Consider the following 20497-nt stretch of genomic DNA (forward strand, 5'->3'; position numbering starts at 1 on the left):
CCACATGGCCTCATGTCCCGTTTCCTCCTTGCTCCCACTGGGGCCCTGCTGTCTTGGCCCTAAGACTGGGCCCTGTGGGGCTGTAAGCCAAGGAGGGGAGAGCCAAGGAGCCCCGGCTGCCACTTTTTATGGCCACTGTTGGGTGATTTGTTTCATCCTGTTTCAACCCCGGGGGCCTGGCGAGTGCCTTGTCAAACTGGGGCAAGTGTGGGGTATCCACCTGGAGGTGGTTGGGGGGCGAGGGGGCCTATTGTGAAGTGGGAGTTTGCTCTGAGGGACTGACAGCTGCTGACTGTGGGGCAGGGGCCTGGGTGGGGGTTGTCTGGGGGGACACCAAGTCCGGGGGGACACTGGTCAGATGTCCAGTGTCAGAGCAGCAAGCAGGCGGTTACAGAGGTGGGAGAGGCCCTGAGCACACGGGGGAAAAGGAGCACGATTGCGTCTTGGGCTCCAGGCCCATTCTCTGCTGCGGTGTGGGCTGTCTGCCATGCCGAGAGCTTTGTTCTGTGGAGTGGGGCAGGGCACTTAGTGTGTCAGAGGGGGAAAGACCACCCCAACTCATCCCGAAAGCCAGGCCCATGGCTCTGATGTCTGACCCTTGGTTTCTGACAGTCTCAGGTCATGTTGTGCCATTAGGAGCATTATTGGGAGGTGGGGTAGTATACCCAATGGGTCTGGAGAGGCTGGCCATGGGGTCAGGTTCCCCCTAATTTTCTCCTCTGCCCAGATTCTGCCCCCTTGACTCTCCCTATTCTGCCCCTGGTTTGCTCAGAGCCCAGCAGGGAAGTTTGGCCCTAGATTTAGCTGGAGCCCCCGTCCTGCTGCAGTGTGATGCTGTTGCTGCTTTGGCGCATGCGTGCGTCTGTGTGTGTGTCTGTGTGACAGAGACAGCTGGAGCAGGGAGCTGTTTAGGGGGCTAGGGAGGAGGCAGGGCCCCTTTGCCTGGGCCTTGGGGGTGTGGTGCCTCTGAAAGGGACAGGCTGTTTGGGCACAACTGTAGCCACAAGGAGCTGAAAGAGGGCAGAGGAGAGGTTGGTTAAGCCCCCAGGGATGGGCAGGGAGCTCAGCCAGGTTACAGGAAGGGGAGGACACCCGGAGTGGTTGAGCTTGGGTTATTTTCCTCTCCCTTCTTGCTCCATCCGTCAGCCTGGTGTTGGGGTAGCCCCCGAGTAGGGGCCAAGGTAGGTGTGGGAGGAGCCAGGGTTGACCTGTTGACCAGTTGTCGGAATGGCTCTAATCCAGCCTCCATTTTTTTAATGGCGTTTATTAAGCACTTACTATGTGCAAAGCACTGTTCTAAGCGCCGGGGAGGTTACAGGGTGATCAGGTTGTCCCACGGGGGGCTCACAGTCTTCATCCCCATTTTACAGATGAGGTAACTGAGGCACAGAGAAGTTAAGTGACTTGCCCAGTGTCACACAGCAGACAATTGGCGGAGCCGGGGTTTGAATCCATGAACTCTGACTCCAAAGCCTGTGCTGTTTTCCACTGAGCCATGCCGCTGCTTTGCTTCTCTCCATTCTTGGGGGAGGTTTGAGGGGGTGAAAACCCTCCACCTCCAGATTCCCCCATCCCAGCACACCACCTCCCTCCTGCCCCACTCCCCCCTGCAACCATGAGAAAACAGGACCATGACAGGTGGAGAGGGAATCTTTATTTGGGTTTGTGGGGGGGTGGTGGTCACTGAAGAGGAGTGCAATGTCGGGGTGGGATTGGGGGGATGGTGATCATCTCCCAGTTCACAGAACCAACCCCCTCCAGCTCAGGCCTGGCCCCTGTCTCCCCCAGGGCCCCCGCTCAGGGAGAATCGGGCTTAAGACCCTCCCACCCCGTTCAGTCTGACTCCTGCTTTCCTGGGTCAGGCCAAGTCAGCAGTCATGGCTTCAAGCCCCAGGGGTTGCTGCGGGCTGGCAGGGGAGATGCAGAAAACGGGGCAAAACGGGCAGGAGAGAGAGGAACAGTTTCCCCCTCCCTGAGTCTCCAACGAGGGGGCAGTTCCTCAGCAGTGGAGAGGGGGCTACTGGAGTTAAGGAAGGCCCAAGCGTTCCGGGAGGAGGGGGGCTTTGGGGGCCAGAGCTGGGGCTAGCTGGGGATGAAGGGGCTGGTGTGTTCGTCGGGGGGTTCTTGTTTCAGGCCCTGGTCTGCTCCATGTGCCCTGCAAGTGCACCTAGCTGTGCCATGGGGGCAGGGGGCTGGGGGGTCTCAACTTGGGATGACTGGGTGTGTGGCGGGGGACAGAAGCAGTTAGTAGGGGAACCCCCCGGCCTTGGGGCCCAGCTCCGGCAGGAAGGGGGGGCCCTCATCTAGGTGAGATAGGGGCACCGTGTCTTCCTCGCTGACCGTTCGCTCAAACTCGGGCTTGAGGGCCGGACGCTGGGGGTCGGGGAAGGCCAGGGCGAACAGGGACTCGGGCTCACAGACGAACTTGTACACATAGCGCTCGCCGGCCACCTGGGAGTACAAGCCGAGTCAGCAGCCCGCCCACCCCCAGCCTCCCTTCCCTTCCCTATCCCTTCCTTCTCCTCTCCTTTCCGTCCCCTCCCTATCCCTCTCCTCTTCCCTCCTTTCCCTTTCCCTCCCTTCTCCCCATCCTTCTCGGGGTGGCAGGTGTGCAGTCGCTGGGGTTCAGTATGTGTATTGGGAGGGGGATTGGGCACCCCCCCACTGGCTCTCAGCTCTGATAGCCCCTGACACTCCTGCCCCCTCCTTCCCATCTCCCCTTCAGCTGAGATATCTCCCCTTCCCCCATGGTATGGGAAGGAAAGGGGATAGATGAGTCTATCCTCCAGGACAAAACTCCAGCAGCGGAGGAGAGGCAGACCCCCAGGAGCTCCCCTGATCCCCGGCCCCCAGCCCCCAGCTTGCACCTTTTGCATGATCCCCTTCTCGTAGTAGTAGCGGAGGGAGCGGCTCAGCTTGTCATAATTCATGGCTGGACGATTCTTCTGGACACCCCAGAGCCGGGCCACCTACCAGGGAGTCATGGGGGAGATGGGGTGAGGTGGTGGAGGGGGCGGGGCCACAGACCTTAATAATAAAATTATTATGGTTTTTGTTAAGCGCTTATTATGTGCCAAGCACTCTTCTAAGCGCTGAGGAGGTTACAGGGTGATAATAATAATAATAATAATAATAATGGCATTTATTAAGCGCTTACTATGTGCAAAGCACTGCTCTAAGCGCTGGGGAGGTTACAAGGTGATCAGGTTGTCCCACGGGGGGCTCACAGTCTTAATCCCCATTTTACGGATGAGGTAACCGAGGCACAGAGAAGTGAAGTGACTTACCCAAGATCACTCAGCAGACAAGTGGCAGAGTCAGGAGTAGAACCCACAACCTCTGACTCCCAAGCCCGGGCTCTTTCCACTAAGCCACTCTGCTTAATGCGACCTTGCAGGTAAAGGCAAGCGCACAGGTCAGGCCAGGCCTTATAGAAATCAGGCCACGGGTGGATGAAGAGGATCCTTCATCCCCTTGGGCACCGGTGGCTGAGGGTAGAGGGGGCAGGAGCAAGGAAAGGGCCTGGGATGGTTGTAGAGGAAGGCACATCTCATCCAAGAGGCCTTCTCGGACTAAGCCCCACTTTTCCATATCTTCCACTCTGTTGTCACCCTGACTTGTTCGTTTTGCTCTTCCGCACTCCCAGCCCCACAGCACTCATGTTCAGATCTGTAATTTTATTTATTTGTATTGATATCTGTCTCTAGACTGTAAGCTTGTTGTGGCTAGGAAATGTGACTGTTTATTGCTTTATTGTACTCTCCCAAGTGCTTAGTACAGAGGTCTGCACTCAGTAACTGCTCAATAAATATGACTGACTGACTGACTGACTGACTGACCGAATAAATGAATGAATGAATGGCCCATCGTGACCAGGGAAGAGGGAGGGAGAAGGAGGGAGAGGTTAGGATCATGGAGGGAGGGAGGGAGAGGACAGGGTCATGGGGACTATAGAGGTGCAGGGGGTGGGGGGTTAAGTGTGGCTTAGTGGAAAAAACTCGGGCTTGGGAGTCAGAGGTCGTGGGTTCTAATCCCAGCTCTGCCACTTGTCTACTGTGTGACCTTGGGCAAGCCACTTAACTTCTCCGGGCCTCAGTTACCTCATCTGTAAAATGGGGATGAAGACTGTGAGTCCCACGTGGGACAACCTGCTTATCTTGTATCTACCCCAGTGCTCAGAACGGTGCTTGGCACATAGTAAGCAATAACGAATACCATAATTCTTATTATAATTATGGGATTATAAAGGAGGGAAGAAGAGGGTGGGGTCATGGGGAATATAGAGGAGGAAAGGGAGGGAGGGAGAGGGTGGGTCATGGGGACTGTAGGGGAGGGAAGGAGAGGGGGAGATCATGGGGACTATGGAGGTCTCACTGTACCCCAACCTCGTCTATCTCACCACCGACACCTCCCCCACGTCCTGCTTCCTCAAACCCGACAGACAACGACTGTCCCCCCCACCTTCAAAGCCTTATTGAAGGTACATCATCTCCAAGAGGCCTTCCCGGACTAAGCCCTCTTTGACACTTCTCCCACTCTCTTCTGCTTCACCCTGCCTTGCTCCCTTTTTCATTCCCCTTCCCAGCCCCACAGCACTTAGGCACGTATCTGTAATATATTTTTACAAATGTGTTTCCCTCTCTAGACTGTAAGGTCTTTGTGGGCAGGGAATGTGTCTGTTTATCGTTCTCTGTGCTCTCCCAAGCGCTTAGTACAGCAGTCTGTACACAGTAAGTGCTCAGTAAGTACGATTGAATAAGTGAATGAATTCATGGGACTCCTGAGGAGGGAGGGAAGGAGAGCGAGGCCATGGTCGTCAATCAATCAATCAATCAATTGTATTTATTGAGCGCTTACTGTGTGCACAGCACTGTACTAAGCGCTTGGGAAGTACAAGTTGGCAACATATAGAGACAGTCCCGTGGCTGGGGAGGAGGGAGGGAGGCCGAGGGGATGGGGAGGAGGGAGAGGGTGGGGCAGAGCTGCGGGGAAGGGATGGAGTGGGGGGAGAAGTGTGGTTTAGTGGAAAGAGCCCGGGCTTGGGAGTCAGAGATCGCGGGTTCTAATCCCGGCTCTGCCACCCGTCTACTGTGTGACCTTGGGCAAGCCACTTAACTTCCCTGGGCCTCGGTTACCTCATCTGTAAAATGGGGATGAAGACCGTGAGCCCCACGTGGGGCAACCTGCTCACCTGGTATCTATCCCAGTGTTTAGAACAGTGCTTAACAAATACCATCATTATCATTCTATCAAGGGACTATAAAGGAGGGAGGAAGAGGGTGGGATCATGGGGAATATAGGGATGGGAAGGAGGGGGGGCGGGGGGTCTGACCTCCTCGGGCTCGATCAGCTTGAACTCCATGCCGCGCCCCGTCCAGGCGATGAGGCGGCCGTGGGCCGGGTCGTCCAGCAAAGTGACCAGAAATTGCCAGAGCTGCAGGGAGCCGCGCCGCTGGCCCGGGGGCCCCTCCCGGTCCCCTGCGGAGCCCAGCGCCGGGCCGGGGGGCGCGGGGAGGGGGGAGGCCGGGGGGCCGTCAGAGCTCCGGAGGCGCCCCCGGCCCGGCTCCCAAGGAAGAGAAATGACCCCACACCGGGCGCGGATGGGCCACCACGGGCTCTCCTTTCCCTGACCACCCCCCAGAGACCCCCCAAGGCCCAGAGGGCCGCTCTTACCGAGGGCCCCATCGCTGCCAAGAAAGCCGTCGCCGTCCAGATAGGCGGTGGGGCAGCCGGCCGCGACTGTGGAGGACACAAGGGGACGGTCCAGACCCCTCTCCCCGGCCCCCGGGACCCTCTGCAGATTTCCTCCAACTCCCAAGCCGTTGGGCACGGGGCACGTCAGTACTACGACGGTCTAACTTAGATCCCACCTGCTGCAAGGTCAGCCTCGCTCCTCCCGTCCTCTCCTCCGGCCCCCACCCTCATGCGAACTCCGTAGAGACCCGAGGCAGGTGGGGAATTCACTCATTCATTCATTCAATCGTATTTACTGAGCGCTCACTGTACGCAGAGCACTGTACTGAGCGCTTGGAGGGTACAGTTCGGCAACAGAGACAATCCCTGCCCACACCGGGCTTGCAGTCTAGATGCCATTCATTCGGCCTCGTGATCGTGATCGAGAAGCGGCGTGGCTCGGTGGAAAGAGCCCGGGCTTTGGAGGCGGAGGTCATGGGTTCAAATCCCGGCTCCGCCAGTTGTCTGCTGGGTGACTTTGGGTAACAGATGAGTTACCTCATCTGTAAAATGGGGATTAAGACTGTGCGCCCCCCGTGGGACCACCTGATCACCTTGTAACCTCCCCAGGGCTTAGAACAGTGCTTCTTCGCACATAGTAAGCGCTTAATAAATGCCATTATTATTGTTATTATTATCTGAACTTGTAGAATGATTCGATGTTTAGACATCCGTTTTCCGTCACTTCGGGTAAATCTCCGGGAAGGGATCCCCCCTTAAGCGGCGGCGACAGGCAGAGAGGAGAGTGGGGTGTTCCAGTTTTTCTTTCATCGGATTTCAGGGAGACTGCGTGGAAGGAGAGGGGGACATCCAGTCTCTTGGGGATGGTCACTCTGAGTTTCTCCCCGGCCTGGCTCCTCAGAACTCTCCCCCAACCCACTGCCGGGGGCCGAGAAGGCCGAAGGGGACGCCTAGTCCCACATCTCTGATCACATGATGGGGAAGGACCTCCTCTTAATAACAATGGCATTTATTAAGCGCTTACTAACTAATTAATTAATAATGGCATTTATTAAGCACTTACTATGTGCACAGCACTGTTCTAAGCGCTGGGGGGGGGAAATGCAAGATGGTCAGGTTGTCCCACGTGGGCTCACATTCTTCATCCCCTTTTTACAGATGAGGGAACTGAGGCCCAGAGAAGCGAAGTGACTTGCCCAAAGTCACACAGCGGACAAGTGGCGGAGCCGGGATTCGAACCCATGACCTCTGACTCCAAAGCCCGGGCTCTTTCCACTGAGCCACGCTGCTTCTCTAACGTGCAAAGCACTGTTCTAAGCACTGGGGAGGTTACGAGGTGATGAGGTTGTCCCACGTGGGGCTCACAGTCTTAATCCCCATTTGACAGATGAGGTCACTGACGCACAGAGAAGTTAAGTGCCTTGCCCAAAGTCACACAGCTGACAAGTGGCCAAGTCAGGATTTGAAACCATGACCTCTGACTCCAAAGCCCGTGCTCTTTCCACTGAGCCTCTTCTTCTTCACTAGAGGAGGGGGAGGGATACTTCCAACCACGTGTGAACCCGTTGTTGGGTAGGGACTGTATCTGTTGCCGAATTGTACTTTCCAAGCGCTTAGTACAGTGCTCTGCACACAGTAAGCGCTCAATAAATACGATTGAATGAATGAATGAACGAATGAACCGCCAGCCCCTTCCAGCCCCTTCCTCCAATTTCAGGTAGGAGAACACCTACATTGTTTAGGGCAGAGTTTGCTTTTGTCCCCTATTTTGTGGACTCACACCCCCTGCCCCCACAGCAGGGGGAACTTATTGGGCACCTCCCAGACTTCTAAAACTTTTTTCCTTCTTTTCCGTAAGCCAGCCCTTCAGGTAGGCCCAGGAAGGGCTGATAACAGTGCATCGCGGAGCGGGAGGTTAGAACGGCGAGCCCCTGCCTTTTCTCAAAGGGCAGCTTGAGGACGGACAAAAGTGATGCCTGACTGGCCGACTTAACCCTCTCCCTTCCTCTCCCACAGGAATCGGTCCCCCCAGCTCTCCTACCGGAGTCGTAGCTGTAATCCATCTGCTCCTGCTTGATCACCACTCCAGGCGGGTACCCGGGCCCCCTGTGCCCGCTGCCCCCGGTGTCCGCTGCGCCCACCTGCCCATAGCCGGGGTCGCAAAGCTCCTGCTTGAAGGTGTGCGGGGCGTGGGGCGGGCAGGCCTCGGGCAGCTGGCGCCGGTACGGGATGGGGGGCTCCCGGCCCCTCCCCTGAGCAGAGGGGAAGGGTCGACCCGACTCCAGGGGCTGCTGGAAGGCGACGCTGGTGGGGGGGGGGAAACGGGAAACATCCTGACAGGGTCCACGGCTGGCAGGAGCCGGCTCTCTGCATCCCCCGGGCCGTGCCCCGCCGCCCCCTGCCCCTCGCCCCCTCACCTGTGCGGCAGGAGGTAGCTCCGACCTGAGAGGGGCAGGGCCTGCGGGCTGCTCTGCGGCCTCAGGAAGCTGCGCTGGGCTCGGGGGAACGGCTGTGGGGGCGGGGACCTGGGGGACAGCTGTCTGGGGAACTCGTAGGCACTGGGTGGGAGAGGGATGCTGGCTCAGTCACCTGCTAGGCCCCCTCCACCCCCCCGGGACCCCTGGATCTGCTGGCAAGGAGACCCGGTTCCTCGCCAGGAGACGGCCCAGCTTGGCCCAATGCATCATGACTGATGGTCAGCAGGGTGTGGCCCCCTGGACCCCCACCTGGGGTACAGACAAGGCCTCCATGGCCGATGGTCCTCCCTTCAAGGCCCTAGTGAGAGCTCACCTCCTCCAGGAGGCCTTCCCACACTGAGCCCCTTCCTTCCTCTCCCCCTCTCCATCCCCCTCCTTCCCTTCCCCACAGCACCTATATATATACGTTTGTACATATTTATTACTCTATTTATTTGTTTTACTTGTACATATCTATTCTGGCCCACGTCCTCCCCCGGGCCTGGAATGCCCTCCCTCCCTCTGCCCATCCGCCAAACTAGCTCTCTTCCTCCCTTCAAGGCCCTACTGAGAGCTCACCTCCTCCAGTAGGCCTTCCCACACTGAGCCCCTTGCTTCCTCTCCCCCTCGTCCCCCTCTCCATCCCCCCCATCTTACCTCCTTCCCTTCCCCACAGCACCTGTATATATGGATATATGTTTGTACATATCTATTACTCTATTTATTTATTTATTTTACTTGTACCTATCTATTCTATTTATTTTATTTTGTTAGGATGTTTGGTTTTGTTCTCTGTCTCCCCCTTTTAGACTGTGAGCCCACTGTTGGGTAGGGACTGTCTCTAGATGTTGCCAATTTGTACTTCCCAAGCGCTTAGTACAGTGCTCTGCACATAGTAAGCGCTCAATAAATATGATTGATGATGATTGATGATGATGATGATGGTCAGCAGAATGTGACCCCCCGGGCCCCTACCTGGGGTATTGACAAGGCTTTCCATTTCCTGTGGTCAGCAGGGTACGCCCTCCCTGCCCCCCACCTTGGGTACAGACATGACTCTCCACGGCCGATGGTCAGTGGGGTGTGGCCCCCGTTGCCCCCCCACCTGGGGTATAGACATGACTCTCCACGGCCGATGGTCAGCGGGGTGTGGCCCCCCGGTTCCCCACCTGGGGTACAGGCACGGCTCTCCATGGCGGATGGTGAGTGGACACCGGCTGCAGACCGGGGTGGGGTCCGGACGGGGGCTTTGGGGCTCCTCCTTGATCTTGGCTGGAGGAGGGCTGTGGAAGGCGACTGTGGGGGCGGCTGGGTCAGACACCTGCCCATCCACGTGGCCGGTGACCCTCTGCCCCCCGGAATCTGCTCCCCACAAATTCCCTGTTTCCCTCCAAGAAAAGGCCCGCCCAGGCCCCTCTGTGCCCATGTCTGCAGATGGGCACCCACACCTCACAAATGCTTTGTAGTCTACCTTCACCCCAGGATCAGTGTCCCTGGTACATACCTACTGGTCCCTGCACATACCTACTGGTCTCTGCACCTACTTTGTGAAGAGGGTTGTCCTGGGTACCTACCATATGCAAACACTGTCCTGAGCACCTACCATGTGTAGGGTGTTGTACTGGGCACCTACTGTGTGCCCAGCACTGTCCTGAGCACCTACTGTGTGCAGAGTGCTCAATTTAAATCTAAGCACACACACCCTAATTCACAGCATTCACTCACACTTTGACTCAGACACACTCACCCCCACTCAGTCTGCCAGAGGCCATTATACAGGTGTGTGGGTCAGGGGGTGGGGGTGGTGGCTGGACAGTCTGACTTCTCTACAAAGCCATTACCAAGAGGCCCTCCGCTCCCCACTGACCCTGTGGGCCCCTCCCACCCAACTCCCTGCTCCAAAATCAAACTCAGGAGATGTTGAGGGGCGGGAGGCAGGGGGAATAAGAGGAGCAAGAAAATGGGGACCTGTAATTTTAGTGTCTTCTATTTGTTTGTGCTTCTGGGGCCATCAAGGGGAGAGAGGAGATCCTGATCTGGGGATCAGTAGGAGAGGTCAGGGGGTCAGCATTAAGGGTCACAGAATCAGCTGCAGGGGTCAGAGGGTAGGTCAAGATATACTAACCCCCGAGACTCCAGTCCTGAATGCTCCCCAGCCTTCTATCCCTGTAGCTGTCTCTTGCCCAGACCAGCCCCTGTTCTGGTCAGCATCCCCACACTCCCTGTTTCCATCCCTCCCTCACCCCCCAGCCCCCCTGCAGAACCCCTGCAGGCACTTACGGTTTTCAGCGTGGAAATCTGGCACAAACTGCTCATCGCTGTCAGGGACCTGGGCTGGGGAGAGAGAGAGAGTTGTGGGGGTGTGGCTGGGAGACATCTTTGTGGCACCCGCAGCTGTTGCAGAAAGAGGGATTGAGGTCAGGACCTCTGAGGCACCCCAGCCTGCGAGAACCATTCCGGGCAGAGGGATGGCTGGGATGGCCTCTGGAAGCCCCAACACCCAACTTGTTGCCCCACAGAGGCTGCAGACACACAGTGATTTACAGGTACAGAGATACTCTGACACCCACACACACCCAGACACACACAGTCACACAGGTCAGCCGTACAGATATACACAGTCACATAACCCAAGCTGAGGACAAAGGCATATGTTCAAAGGGCTTCACTGTATAACACCTCCAAATTCACAAAAAACAGTGGCACACAAAGACAGTGTGCCCGTGCCCCATGTCCACAAATATTTCCTGATTCCAGTTCTAGTTGTGTCACACAGGCACATACACGGAGTCACAGAGGCACATCCACCGAGGGGTGTCCCCCTCCCCTCAGGTATGCATGCACACACAAACACATAAACACACACAAGGAAGGACAGGTGAGGAGGGGGAGGGGTGGAGACCCTTTTATTTTCAGTAAGAAAACCGTCCTCCCATGCCTCCCCATGACCTAGACCGCCCCCTCCCCAAGAATCCCTGGCCTCAGCCTCCTCACCCCACCTCCCTATGCCCCCCCCCCTCCCCGCCTCCCGGCTTCCTCCTTGATCCTCAGAGGCAAATTTGCTGGGCCATGGCCAGACCCCACCATGTTCCTTTGGTCCCCCGACGCTCCCTCCAGAAGATCCAGCCGGTATGCAGTCGCTGGGCCACCCTGAAATGGGTCTTGAGGCCCATCCTCCCCGCCTCCTCCATTTTTTGAGAAAAAGACCCTGCCCTTCATGCCCCCCCGACTCCTCCGATAGAACTATCCCCCACTTCTCTGCCAGCTAAGCCCCCCTCACCCTTCCCACTCCCTCCAGCCCAGCCAATCCAGCCCCCTCCCCTCATTACCAACCCGGCACCCCACCCCTCCCAGCCCAGCCCCCTTCCCCCACTACCAACCCGGCACTCTACCCCACCCACTCTCTGCCAGTCCAGCCCCCTCCCCCGGCTACCAACCCAGCACCCCAGAACCTGGCAGTCCTGTCAAGCCAAGCATCCCCCCCATCCTATTTCCTGCCCCGGTCCCCCAGCGAGGACCCCAGCCCCCCAGCCCCCAAACCCTCAGCCCGAAGGGACCACTGACCTTGCGGGAGGAGCCGGGGAGACGGCTGTAGGGATCGCCGGGCCGGCAGCTGCATTCGTGCCCAGGGCCAGCGGCTGGCGGCTCAGCGGCCACCTCGGGCCTCCGTCTCTTGCTCCGCCGCCCCCACGGCCGCCCCTGCGCAGGGGGCTGAGGCCCAGGGGAAGCCCCCCACCCGGCCACCCCCACCTGCAGGATTGAGTCGACCCCCGATTTCTAGGGTCGGCTGCACCAACTCTCTCTCTCTCATACACAACACACACAGACACTTAAACTCGCACTCAGGCTCAACCGCAAATGCCCTCAAAGAAACCTCCAAACGCCATCCCCAGCCCCCCCTTCTCAAATCCTATCCCCCCCCCACCCCTGTCAAAGACCCCCGGGTGAGTCTCGAGGTCTCCCCCGCATCCCGCCCCGCCTCCAACTTCCCCCTTCTCCCGTCGGGGTCCAGAGACAGTTACAACCGGAGCCCTGGCCGTCGGAGCGGAGAGAAATCAGGAGGAGGGGACCAAACCAAGCAGAACCCCCTAAGGGCTCCGTGAGGCTGGAGGAGGAGGAGGAGGAGGAGGAGGAGGAGGAGGTGAGGGGGTGGGGGAGCGCGGACGCGGGATGGGCCCCAGGATGGGAGGAGGGGCGGGGCGGGGCGAGACGAGCTCCGGCTAAACGTTTAGGAAAAGGACATTTTATCGTAGCCCCAAGCAGCAGGAGAGGCAGGCGGACGGACGGAGCGGACGGACGGGCGGATGGGGAGACAGACCCCGCTCCGGGAGCCCGGGGGACGGACGGACGGGAGGACGGACGGAGAGACAGACCCCGCTTCGGGAGCCGAGAAGGACGGACGGACGGACGGACGGATGGACGGATGGGGAGGTAGAACCCGCTCCGGGTACCGGGGAGACGGGTGGGCCGGAGAACGGATGGAAGGACGGATGGAGAGACGGATCCCGCCCCGGGAACCGTGGAGACGAACGGACGGACACAGGCCCCGCTCCTGGGCCCAGGCGGTCGGGAGGACGAAAGGACAGACGGCCAGCCCCGGCTCCGGGCGTCGGCAGCCCCACCTCTCGCCCGTCTTTCTGGTCGTGGCCCCGGGGAGACCGATACCCGCCTTCACATCGCCCCCCACACACTGCACATACCCACGTATACACTCACACATACCGCATACACACAAACTTACACATACCCACGCACTCGCACATACCCACGTATACCCTCACACACCACGCGTACACACACTTACACATACGCACGCATACCCACGCACACACACAGTCTGTGTCTCTCTCCTTGGCCCGTCTGTTGAGAGGGAGGTCCTGAGTGTGCCCTAGGGGCAGGGGACTTGGCGGGCATTGGGGTGGGGGAGAGGGGACGGCCCGGGTGGGAGCCGCTCTCGAGCCGGAGCAGCTGGGGCTGCAGAACGGGATTTTGGCTTGTGCCGGAGGTGGAGAGCCCGGGAGGAGGAGGGGCAGAGGGGCGGTGCCCAGACGGTGGCATTAGAGGTTGCCCGTTCCAAGCCTTCAAAAGCCGGGCCCAGGCCCAGGCCCAGAACTAGCCCCAGGCCCTGTCTCTGACCTCATCCCCCCGCTGGGGCAACCGCTGCCCCAGCCCCCGGTCCCAGCCTTCATTTCCCACCTCATCCCCCTCGCCCCCCGCCCAGGCTTGGCCCCAGCCCTGTCCCAACCCCAACCTCTGCCCCTGCCCCATTCTCTCCCCCTCAGCCCCCCACAGCCTCCATCTCATCCCAAACCTTGCCCCTGCCCCATTCTCTCCCCCTCAGCCCCCACCTCCAGCCTCCATCTCATCCCAAACCTTGTCCCTGCCTCAGCCTCCCCCCCACCCTCTGCCCCTGTCTCTGTCGCAGCCCCTGCCCTAGCCTCAGTCTCTGCCCCCCACCCCGCCCAGGTCCTGCCCCTGTCCCAGCCTCCGTCCCAGCCCCTGTCCTAGCTTTTACCCTAACCCCCATCCCAACCCTGAGTCTCTGCCCCAGCCTCAGGTTCTGCTCCAATCCCAGACTCAGATCCTACCCCGCCCCAGCTTCTAACCCAGCCTCTGCCCCCGCCCCTCCCTCAGCTTCGTGGCTCAGTGGAAAGAGCCCGGGCTTTGGAGTTGGAGGTCATGGGTTCAAATCCCGGCTCCGCCAATTGTCAGCTGGGTGACTTTGGGCAAGTCACTTCACTTCTCTGGGCCTCAGTTCCCTCATCTGGAAAATGGGGATGAAGACTGTGAGCCCCCCGTGGGACAACCTGATCACCTTGTAACCTCCCCAGTGCTTAGAACAGTGCCTTGCACATAGTAAGTGCTTAATAAATGCCATCATCATTATTATTATTACCCCGCCCACGCCCCAGCCCCTGCCTCTGCCCTAACCTCTACCCCAATCCCCAGCCTCTGCCCTAGCTCTACCCCAACCCCTGCCCCAGCCCCTCCCTCCACTCCACAATGGGCTGATTCACCCCACGAGTTACACAAGGGGAACTGGTGCAGGTGTGGTGGGGGGGGGCGTGGAGGGGACAAGGGGAGGCCCTACCTGCAGCCCCCAGCCCGGGAGAGGTGGGTGGGGCTGGGCCGGAGCAAACAGTAGGACCGAAAAAATGGGGGAAATACTCGAAACGTCCAATTTACCTTCTGTGAGCCAGGTCTCCTGGAACTGGCTGAGGTCCTGGAATAGATCTGGAAAACGGGGAGACCAGGGAGGGCGGGCGGGGGAGACGGGGAGACCAGGGTATGTGTGCGTGTGTGTGACACGGGGAAGACAGGGAGTGTGCGTGTGTGACACGGGGAAATCTGGGCGGGGGTAGGAAGGAGGGGCTGGGGGAGGAGAGGGAGGGGAAGGGGACAGAAAGTGGTGGGAAATGGGGGTAGGTTGGAGAAGGGCCGAGAAGCAGGACTGGAGGTGGGGAAGCATGAAGGGGGGAGCAGCAAGGGAAAGGGAGAGAGGGGAGGGCAAGGCAGGGCAGGGGAGGGGAAGGGAGCTGGGAAGGAGGGTCTTCTTTACCTTCAGACTCGGGCGGGGGCAGGCCCCGGGGCTCCATCAGGTCCCGCAGGGGGCGGCTCGCGGCCGGGTGGCAGCCAGCGGCCTCCGCCAGCTTCTGGACGGGGGAGGGGGCGCGGACGCCGTCATCGCCCAAGGCCGGGGGGGCCGGGAGGGGTCGGGGTCGCGGTCGGCTCAGGACCCGGCCGGCCGGCCGGCTCAGGGGCACGGCCCGGAGGGCGGGGGCGGGGGCGGGGGCAGAGTAGGGGTCCGAGGGGTCCACGGCCCGAGGGGGCGGGGGGCCCGAGGCCGCACTCACGCTGCCGGACGGGACGAGGGGCACCCGCTGGTCCGCGGACCCGACTCTCCCGGCCCGCTCCATCAGCTCCAGCCGCTCCGGCCGCTCCGCCGCCGCCGCCGCCGCCGCCGCCGGGCTGGCCGCCGGGCTGGCCGCCGGGGTGTCCTCCGGGCCCGGGCCCACAGAGCTGCCGGAGCCGGAGGGGAACCGCTCACACACGGCCCGAGGGGTGCGAGGGTCAGCCCGTCTCGACTCCACCTGCCCCGACACCGACACTCGCAGCCTTGGGCCCGGAAGGCTCTCCCGCGCGCGCTTCTGTGTGGTGTGGTGTTATGGGGTGTGTGTGTGTGTGTGTGTGTGTGTGTGTGTGTGTGTGTGTGTGTGTTGTCCTCGTGGGGGTGGGGCGTGTGCTCCGTCACCCTGAATTCACGGTTGCGTCCCTCGCGTGTGTCCGTTGGTGTGTGGGTGTGGGTGTGTGTATCGCCCTCGTGGTTGTATCCTTCGCGGGAGTCTCCCCGCCCGGGTATCAGCGAGGGTCTGTGTGCTTTCGCGAGTGTCACCGCCCGTCCCTGGGGAACGGGGGTCGGGGCGCGCGTGGGACAGAAGCGGCCCCCAACCCTGGGAGAGGACGGCGGGTGGGCTCTTCCCAAATCCCAGCCGAATCGCGAGGGTGTGTGGAGTGAGCGTGTGTGATTGAGCGCGTGTGTGTGTGTGTGTGTATTCGTGGAGGCGGGCAAGCTGACGCTTGGATCCCTCTCCCTCCCCGGATCCTCACCTGAGAGGGGGTGGGGGGGGGTGTCAAGGCAGGTGGCCCCGGGGGGTCCCGAGCCAGCCCCCGGACTGGGCTTGCGGGAGCTCCTGAGTCCGCCGGAGGAAGCGACCGGCTCCCGGCGGCGCGGACAGTCTTGAGGCCGCCGCCGCCGCCGCCGCCGCGGACCACGACGACGATTGGTGCATCGCCTTTGGCAACGGGCTCCGCGCTCCGCGATCTCTTTGTTTCATTGACTTTTGTGAATGAAACCTCAGGGCCGGGCCGGCCCGCCAATCAGGGCGCTCCCCCGGCGGAGCTGGGGGCGGGGTCTCCCAATCGCCCGGACCAATCAGTGGCCCGGGGCTGTTTCTCGACTTCATTCACGGCGTGGGCTCCCATTCATAAAATAAGAAACCGGGGCCGCCGGATTCATTCATAAACCGGGAGCGGAGCTCCGCGGCGCTCCTCGCAAACCCTCGGCTGGAGCGCCGGGGCAATTCATAATCAGACTCATTATTATTAAGTCTGACTCAGGGCCTCGTGCGAGGCTCTCTCTCTCTCTCTCTCTTTTTCTCTCTGTGTGTGTTTGTGTGTGTCCGTGTGTGTGTCTGGGCTCCTAAGGCTGGGTGCGGATCCCCACGGCCGTGACTACGTGGGAACCGCTGCGTGGATGTGTGAGGGCGCGACTGTGCACGTGTGAATTTGAGTGCACGTTTGTGTCACTGCCTGGGTGAGTATAATTACACTCGTGTGTTTGTGTGTGTGTGTGTTGTGTGACTGCGCTTATTAATTAACTAACAATGGTATTTGTTAAGCGCTCACCATGTGCCAAGCTTGTGAATGACTGTGCAGGCATGGCTGTGTGGTTGTGTGTGTGTTTGTGTATGACTGCTTGTGAATGACTGTGCAGCTGTGGTTGTGTGGTTATGTTTGTGTGTGTGTGTGTGTGTGTGTGTGTGTGTGCACGCGCGCCTGGGGATAAATGCATTTGTGACTACGAATGTGAATGGGTGTGTGAGTAGGGGTGTGTTGAGATGTGTTAGAGAAGCAGCTTGGCTCAGTGGAAAGAGCACGGGCTTTGAAGTCAGAGGTCATGAGTTCAAATTCTGGCTCCGCCAATTGGGCAAATCACTTAATTTCTCTGTGCCTCAGTTACCTCATCTGTAAAATGGGGATTAAGACTGTGAGCCCCCCGTGGGAAAACCTGATCACCTTGTAACCTCCCCAGTGCTTAAAACAGTGCTTTGAACATAGTAAGCGCTTAATAAATGCCATTATTATTATTATGTGAGCACAGAGTGCATGTGCAGTCTGAACAGCGTATGCACTGTGTGTGTTCAGAACAAATATGAACATGCCAGTGTGGGCACTAATGTGTGTATCTCAGAGCATGTGTTTATGTGTGTGCATCAGAGAGTGTATTTCCATGTTTTTATGTGTGTCTTTAGGTCACTTGTTTGTAATTTATATCTGCTAGTTGCCTCCCTCATTAATTGGTAAACTCTTTGTGAGCAGGGCCTCTCGTGTGCCCAGCCCTCCACTCTGCACACAGTAGGCAGGCAGCATTTCTTCACACTCAGTGTCCAGTATGGCTCTCTGCATAAAATGGGCACCCATTACAGTATGACACATAGCAGATGGCCGGGTCAGGGGACCACACCCAGGGGGCTATCTGGAAAGAACCCAGACCCTGGGCCCACTCCTGCCATGCCAAATTCAATTTAAATTTTTCTACTCGCCAACTCACCTATTCCGCCTTTGTTGATTCTTATGCCCATAACCCCCACCAACGATTCTCTATCTTTAACTCCCGCCTGAAGCTCCCAGTGCCCCCCACCGCCACTTCCCTCCCTCGCCACTGATGACCCCCTCAACTTCTTTGTCAGAAGAGACACCATTAAGTGGGAACTTCCCACAGTTCCTCCTTCACCTTTTTCTTCCTTCACCTTTTCTCTCCTCTCCTTCCCTCCTCTTCTTTCCCAGCTGTCTTGCAAGAGGTTTCCTATCCGCTCTCTACCTCCTCAGCCTCCAACTCTGATCCCTTTCCCTCTCATTTGTCGGTGAAGTTCACCCCTGACTGTGTGAGGCTGAAAGGGCCAATGCAGCACCCGATGCTGTTTTCTCTTTTGTCTCCTTGTCTCTGGTTCCTTATGAAGCTTTTGCTCAAAGAAAGCTGCTCCCTTCTTGATGGCAGTGTGCCAGTGTTGTTCTGTCCTCAGCAACTGACTCCTGCTTTCCACTGTGATGCATCATTGTCTGTTTTTAAAACGTTTCTTCAGCCCTCCAGGCTTTCGGTTTCCCAAGTTCAGCACTCCATAGAGCAGCAGTTTGGGTATCCTGCCATCATTTATTCTCCTCACATGTCCCACCTAGCCTGCATAGCTGCATGAAAGTGAGCGGAACTTTGATGGTAGGAGACAAGCTACAATCCAGAATTTCATTGTTTGAGAGCTTGTCTTGCCACTGGACACTGAGTCTGGCCCTTTAGAGGTGCTGGTGGGCTTGCTAGAGAAGCTGGAGGGGGCACCTTGTGTAGAGTCCAGGTTTCACAATGATTAAAGAAGTTTGGACAGCACTACCACTCTGAAGAACTTTACTTTGATCTGGGGCCAGGTGCCATGCTGCAGCCACACTCTGTTTGACTGTCTCCCAAAGGATAAGCAGGCCTTCTTGATTCTTTTTTCTACTGTCTTGTCTGTCATTATGTCATTGGTCAGTTTACTGCCTAGGTAACAAAATTCTATCAAAGCCGTTAGCTCTGGACTTAGGAGCTGGGATGTAAAAGAAGAGCCAATGAACGAGCTTGAGAGGGTGAAACTAAGGTTGCATTTCCAGGAAAACAGAATGGTCCACAGCATCAAAGGCAGCTGAGAAATTTAGGAGAATCAGCGCAGAAGGCTTAGCTCTGAGGAGGCCACTGGTGAGTGGAGAGTGGCCTTGGTGGAGTGAAAGGGGTGAAAACCCAACTGTAGAGCATCAAGAAAAGAGGTGGTGGGGAAAAAGTAGAGACAGTAGGTATATACAGTCCTTTGAATGAGTTTGAACAAGAAAGGGAGAAGGGATGGGCATTCAGGACCAGGGAGTGGGGACTAGAAGCCACCATTCCTCATGATGGTCTTTGAGGATTCAGGACTTCACTGTGACCCCACTCACCCCTCCTTCTGCTTTTTATTAAAAAAAAGATATTTGTTAATCGCTTACTCTGTGTCAGGCATTGTACTAAACACTAGGGTAGATACAAGCTAATCAAGTTGGATTAGCTTGGCCTGTATGGGGCCCACTGTCTTAATTCTCATTTCATAGATGAGGTAACCGAGGCACAGCGAAGTTAAGTGACTTGTCCAAGATCACGCAGCAGGCAACTGGGGAGGAGGGATTAGAACCCAGGTCCTCTGACTCCCTGGATCATGCTCTTTCCACTAGGCCCCACTGTTTCTCTGCTCATTCATTCAATCATATTTATCAATCATATTTATCAATTGTAATTGCTCACCATAGCAATCAATCAATTGTATCTACTGAGCAGTTATTGCGTGCAGAGCACTGTACTGAGTGCTTGGGAGAGCACAATACAACAATATATAGACACATTCCCCATCCACAGTAAGCTTACACTCTAGAGGGGGAGGCAGACATTAATATTAATAAATAAATTATGGATATGTACATAAGTGCTGTGGGGCTGAAGGGATGGTGAATAAAGGGAGCAAGTCAGGGCATAGCAGAAGGGAGTGCGGGAAAAGGAAATGAGGGCTTAGTCGGGGAAGGATTCTAGGAAAAGATGTGCCTTCAATAAGGCTTTGAAGGTGGGGAGCGTAATTGTCTATTGGATATGAAGAAGAAGGGCATTCCAGGCCAGAAGCAGGAAGAGGTCGGTGGGAAGATTGAGGAGATAGAAGTACAGTGAGTCGGTTGGCATTAAAGGGCAAAGTGTATGGGCTGGGTTGTACGATTGAATGAATAGTAGGAGAGTGGTTAGGTGAGGTAGAAAGGGGGCAAGGTGATTGAATGCTTTAAAGTCAAGGGTAAGGAGTTTCTGTTTGAGGAGGAGGTAGTTGGACAACCACTGGAGGTTCTCGAGGAGTGGGGAAACATGGACTGAAGGTTTTTGTAGAAAAATGACCCGGGCAGGAGAGTGAAGTATGGACCAGAGTGGGCAGAAACAGGAGTCTGGGAGGTCAACAGGTAGGCTCATTCAGTAATCAAGGCTGAATAGGGTAAGTGCCTGGACTAATGTAGAAGCAGTTTGGATGGAGAGGAAAGGGAGAATTTAGCGATTGTGGTGAGCCCACAGCAAGCTGCCTTATCTGTGACTGTTTGTGATCCTGTGAACAACAACAAGGAAAGGACTCGTGAAGGTACTTATGGGCTCTACTTGAGGGCAGGTGATTGCTAGCCTGTACAGGTGGAGCATGGGGGGAGGCCAGGCCTTCTCCCCCTGCTCATCCGGGTAATGGACCTAGATCAATCACAGCTCCAACACCTTAGGCAGATAAAAGGCTTTGAATCGCGTGAAAGCAGGCAGAGCAAGAAAGCACACACAGCAGAAGCTGGCATTCAGGGGGAGAAGCACGCAGAGGAGAGAAGCAGGAGACAGCAGCACTCAAAGGAAGCAGGAGCAGCATTCGAGAAAGAAGAAGCATTTGGCAGAACGGGTTTTCTTGACTAGCAGACTGGTAGTGGACCCCTGGTGGAGTGTGTAAGTGACAGTGTGTATGTGTCGCTCCCTTGCACGTTGGTAAATCTCAGTAAAAAACTTTCCA

General features: G+C 57.5%; 1 protein-coding gene across 1 annotated transcript; it reads right to left on the reverse strand.

The window, feature by feature from the left end:
• Positions 1 to 2158: 2158 nt before the first annotated feature.
• Positions 2159 to 14746, reverse strand: ETV4 (ETS variant transcription factor 4). Its single transcript, XM_038754262.1, has 10 exons — positions 14710 to 14746; positions 14337 to 14384; positions 10431 to 10484; positions 9320 to 9446; positions 8112 to 8252; positions 7736 to 7998; positions 5674 to 5739; positions 5333 to 5478; positions 2868 to 2969; positions 2159 to 2451 (listed from the first exon to the last, which is right to left on the reverse strand). The coding sequence occupies exons 1-10, from the start codon at positions 14744 to 14746 to the stop codon at positions 2245 to 2247; spliced, it is 1191 nt and encodes a 396-aa protein (XP_038610190.1). The 3' UTR covers positions 2159 to 2244.
• Between the last annotated feature and the right edge of the window lie 5751 nt (positions 14747 to 20497).

This window comes from Tachyglossus aculeatus, chromosome 11 (genome assembly GCF_015852505.1).
Source record: "Tachyglossus aculeatus isolate mTacAcu1 chromosome 11, mTacAcu1.pri, whole genome shotgun sequence".
Lineage (NCBI taxonomy): Eukaryota > Metazoa > Chordata > Mammalia > Monotremata > Tachyglossidae > Tachyglossus > Tachyglossus aculeatus.